Raw genomic sequence first — 4600 nt, forward strand, 5'->3', positions numbered from 1 at the left:
TCATCCATTCTCTCCTTTAAACAACACCTATTCCTTCATTTATTGACTAACCAAACCTCCACATCTTTGTAATCAAATAAATAGGCAGGTATTGATTAACATTATAAACAGTAGTAAAGCCAATATACCAATGTAATTTCATTCTACTATCAGAAAATTTGTAAACGCTTGCCAGATAAAAATCTCACTATATGAACCATGTATTTATTCTTAGGGGACATATGTCCTAGAATAAAGTTATTTTTTCTTTTCATTTCATTCAACTACAGTATGGAGAACTCTCATTGCAGATGGACTTCGCCCATATCATTATCAATGGATACAAAATTTATTACTGCAAGATTTTCGGCAAAGAAGACATTTTGCAGATTGGTATTTAAATCAAGTTGAGTATAATCCACAATTTTCAGGAAACATTTTTTATATTTCTTCATTCTTTAGGAATGAAGCTACCTTCACAAGAAGAGGTATCGTCAATCAGAAAAATAATCACCTCTGATCGCAGGAAAATCCCCATGCAATTCGTGAGCATCATTTTCAGCACCAGTTTCAGTGCAATGTGCAAGGGGAATAATAGACAATATTTTAGTAGGTCCGCATTTCTTGCCCCCTCGACTCAACGCTGGTACATTTCTGGAATTTCTTAATAATGATTACTATGATTTAGTTGAACATATTCCACTACAACTGAGAAGGGATAATGGGGCTTCAATTATGGTTGTTCAATTATGGTTTTATGATGGTTGTTCTGCACATTACGTAAGAAGTCCATGACTGTTTACATCGGGACCTGCTTGTGCAGTACTTCAGGTACCCTGATTGTATTTTTAAATTGTACTAAATTAGTGTGGAACAAAGGGGGGTTAATTGTGAGACTTTTCTGCTCATTAATCACACTTATATTTCTTTTAATAAAATTGTAATTCTCTGAAGGGGCAACTGGGATTAGTGTGTTAGTAATCATTTTGATTATATGATTTAAGAACAAAACTTAGGTGGTCTCATAGATTTAGATATTGGCTTATCTGGGTGACTATGTTGGAAGTTTTGCTGCCGCAGTCACTTCTGGGTCTGATTGGAGCTTCCCTCCTCCAGGTAGGCCAGTAGGCGAAATGGTGGAGACCATGTACTTCGCTTCAGGTGTCCGGAAGATCATCTTTCTATTTCAGCGTTGCAGTTCCAGTCTTTGGGGTCTTCTGGCGTCCACGGCAAGGGGGGCATCAGAAAATGAGACCCCCGACCCCGACTTTATATAAGATCAAAAAAAGTGCTGGAAAATTCGGATTATGTAAATCTGACAACGACAATGGCTAAATGTGAATTACCCCAATCATTGGATTGGCCGTTTTTATTTGTATATTATTTTCTTTTTCTTTCCTCTTTCATAATTGTAATATTACTTATTTTTATACTGCTTTTATCTTATAATACTTAGACTGTACATTTTCTTCTAACACTATTTATGTATCTATATTATCTGTTATTTCTTTATTTTCTAGTTATTCTGTATTTCCTTTTATTCATTATTGTTATCTTGCTTTTTTTTCTTAGCCCTGATGAAGGCCTAAAATTTTAACTGAAACATTGGCACTAATTAAATAAATTTTTACTTATTTATGTTCTCTGACCACACGTCCAACCATTTTCTCCTCATTTAAATATATATTAATTAGAAAAGATTCAATAGGTAAAAATATTTGGATTTATTAATGTTAAAGTTATGTACACTACAAGGGGGTGACGGTTGCAGCGTGGTAATGTGCCTGTCTGCCAACCTATAGATTGCGAGTTCAAGCCCAGCCCTACCCGGGATTTTTTCAAGCAAAAAAATTATGCAATACTCACTCACAATCTCCCCCCGGGGATTTGTGAGGCCCGTTAGCCAATGGGTGGCACTCACAAAAAATAGGTGTGGGATTGGCGGACCCACCCTATGAAAACCACGTCAGGAAACGCCCAATGTACTTAAGAATTTAAGTAAATCGCGTGAGGCCTTGGACCTCCACAGTCGCGCCAATGAAAAAAAAAAAAGTTGTTTATTGCAAGCATAAGTAAATATTATACAAAGATGAAAATAACTCCTGACTTATATGCTGTCGAACTTATTACTGGAGATATCTTGATTAAATATTGTTTAAATTCAAATAAGTCAGTCCATTTCGAGATGTGGGAAACAAACTGAACAAACATTTCAACACCTAATTAATGATTTGTACCGAAGATACATAAACTTTTAGATTATTTAATTTTGAAATTTAAATTATTTTCTATTGTTAACTATTTTAAGAATATTTGATAAACTATTCTTAAGTTTTATTTTATAAAAATGTTATTATTATTGAAATGTTTAAATTTATAGATTTGTTCTATTATCATTTATGCTAAACAAGTATCAATGGGTTGTATTATAAATGCTTGCGAAATTCTTTATTATATGAAACGTAGAGTGAAATAATGAATTTTGGGCAGGGTTACTATTTAAAGGAAAAAATCAAATATTAGATTAGCTTTTTTAACTAATTAATTATGTCATTATTTCTTTCAGGTTTTTAGAATCGTCAGATTTTCAACCAAACATTGCTAAGAAATTTATTGACCAGAAATTTGTTATGCAGGTAAAGGTTTTTATTAATTTTTTTATTTAACATTTATCTTTTTTTCCCGGCAAATGAAACACTTCACTCTATTTAAGTCTATTATGCATTCTCCAGTTAAATTGTCCATGGGTAATCCTTAGCGAATTTTCAAAACTCAGTAAATTTATTATTTCACGAATTATAGGTGTATGAAGTACGCCTTCAACTGAAGGCCAGGCGTACACATTCACTTTGATTAGCTGGTGGGATGTAGTGGACTGTATATAATGAAAATAATGATTAAATGAAACTAAATTCTATTTTCTAAGTTACAGGTGGTGAGGGGGAGGGGGCGAAATAAAACATTTATTGTTAGATAGTATAAATTAATTCACAATGATTGGGCTATGGAAAACTGTTGATGTCGATGATGATGATGATGATGGATGTTAATTATGCTGATAGGTGGACTTACTCCATTCTTTTGCTATTCTTCTTCATTCCCCGATCTCTTTCCCCCTCTGTTCTGGGGGGCATCTCAGGGTCTTTCTACTCACTCATTTTGTATTAAAAAATAACAGTGAAGAAAAGAACTACTGTTGGCAAAAACAAGATGGCTCTCTGATGCCCAGGTTTTTTCTCTTCCACAGAGAGTGCGGGAGGAGGTGCTTTTGTTGTTGGCCACATGGGGTGTTGGTAGTACCTACATTATGGGAGCCCCCAATCCAATTCAGACTTGGTTATGCGAAACAATAGATTCTAAAATGTGTTTGATAGGGTGGTTTAGGTAGCAGTAAAAAAAAAAAGCAGAAAAAAAATATTTTGAAGAAGATAGTTGATCGTATGAAGTAGATTGTAGGAAGAGAGTCCGAGTAGCAGTCAGTAAAGGTATCAAAATAGTAGAAGATAACTATTTTTTGTTAACCAACGTTTCGTCCCACTTTCCACCAGGGCTTAATGAAAAAAAAACAAGATATAAACTTAGTAAGAATTGACAGAACATTAAAATAAAATTTTAAAAATGTTTTTTACTTTAATGTTCTGTCAATTCTCAATCCCTTTATTGACCGCCACCCTAACTATCTTCCCACAAAAAAAAAATTGTTATTATACACCAACATGGTGCCTCATATTGCAGGGCTTTTTTTAGGACTAAATAAGGCAATATCCAAACATTGTTAAGTATAGCAAGACTGCAAGAATATACATGAAAAAAACATATTAAAATTGAATTAAACTAAAAGAATATACATATGTATATATAGTTGACCGTAAAGATTTAAATATAAGAAGATGGTCAGGGTTGCGGTCAAAAAAAGAACAAATAGTTTAAAACTATTTTAATGTCCGACGTTTCGCCCCACTTTGCAGGGCTTCATCAGGGCTAAAAAGATACCAAAAAAAAAAGAAAACTGAGAATATTACAACAATAACATACAATAAGGTAATTTAAGCTAGGATAAATATTATTTAAAAATAAAGTGATAAGAAATTACATATAAATAAAAGGAAGGAAGACAAAATAGTATCAGTATAAAATAAACTTGAATAAACAATGATAAGAATAAAAAATAAGTAACAATGGCAAGAGTAAAAATGTTTTTAAAAATACGTAAAATATACAGTTAAAAAAGTACAGGAGATGTACATAAAACAAAAACAATGCGGGAAAAAGAACAAAAAAAAAAAGAAAGAAAGAAAGTAGAGATTAAATAAACGTCTTGAAAGAATAAATATAAATAATAATGATATTAAATGATATATTAGTATTATTACTCGTATTATTAGTAACAATATGTATCATTCTAATTTTACTTAGTTATTCCTAAATTAGGAAATTATTATAGTTATTATTATTATCATATTTCTGTATCATTCTCTTATTATTTTTCATTTTATGTCATATCTTTATGACTACTTCCTGTATACGCGACATATTTGAAATAGAAATATAGCCGCTAAACGGCTGGCCACCTCGTTTATTTAATCTCTACTTTCTTCTTCTTTTTTTTTGTTTTTTCCCG

At 32.1% G+C, this 4600-nt stretch overlaps 1 protein-coding gene across 5 annotated transcripts in view; it reads left to right on the top strand.

The window, feature by feature from the left end:
- LOC106686584 (serine/threonine-protein phosphatase 2A 56 kDa regulatory subunit gamma isoform) overlaps nt 1-4600 on the top strand; it is a gene marked incomplete at its 3' end in the record, with an annotated part of 114886 nt that overhangs the window by 100866 nt on the left and 9420 nt on the right. For all 5 annotated transcript variants that reach the window (XM_014429968.2, XM_067047127.1, XM_014429967.2 and 2 more), the window contains 1 exon segment: nt 2546-2615. In XM_014429968.2, the coding sequence (XP_014285454.1) occupies nt 2546-2615 (70 nt within the window).

Source organism: Halyomorpha halys, unplaced genomic scaffold (genome assembly GCF_000696795.3).
Source record: "Halyomorpha halys isolate HHAL.00 unplaced genomic scaffold, Hhal_1.1 Scaffold841.1, whole genome shotgun sequence".
NCBI classification, from domain to species: Eukaryota; Metazoa; Arthropoda; class Insecta; order Hemiptera; family Pentatomidae; genus Halyomorpha; species Halyomorpha halys.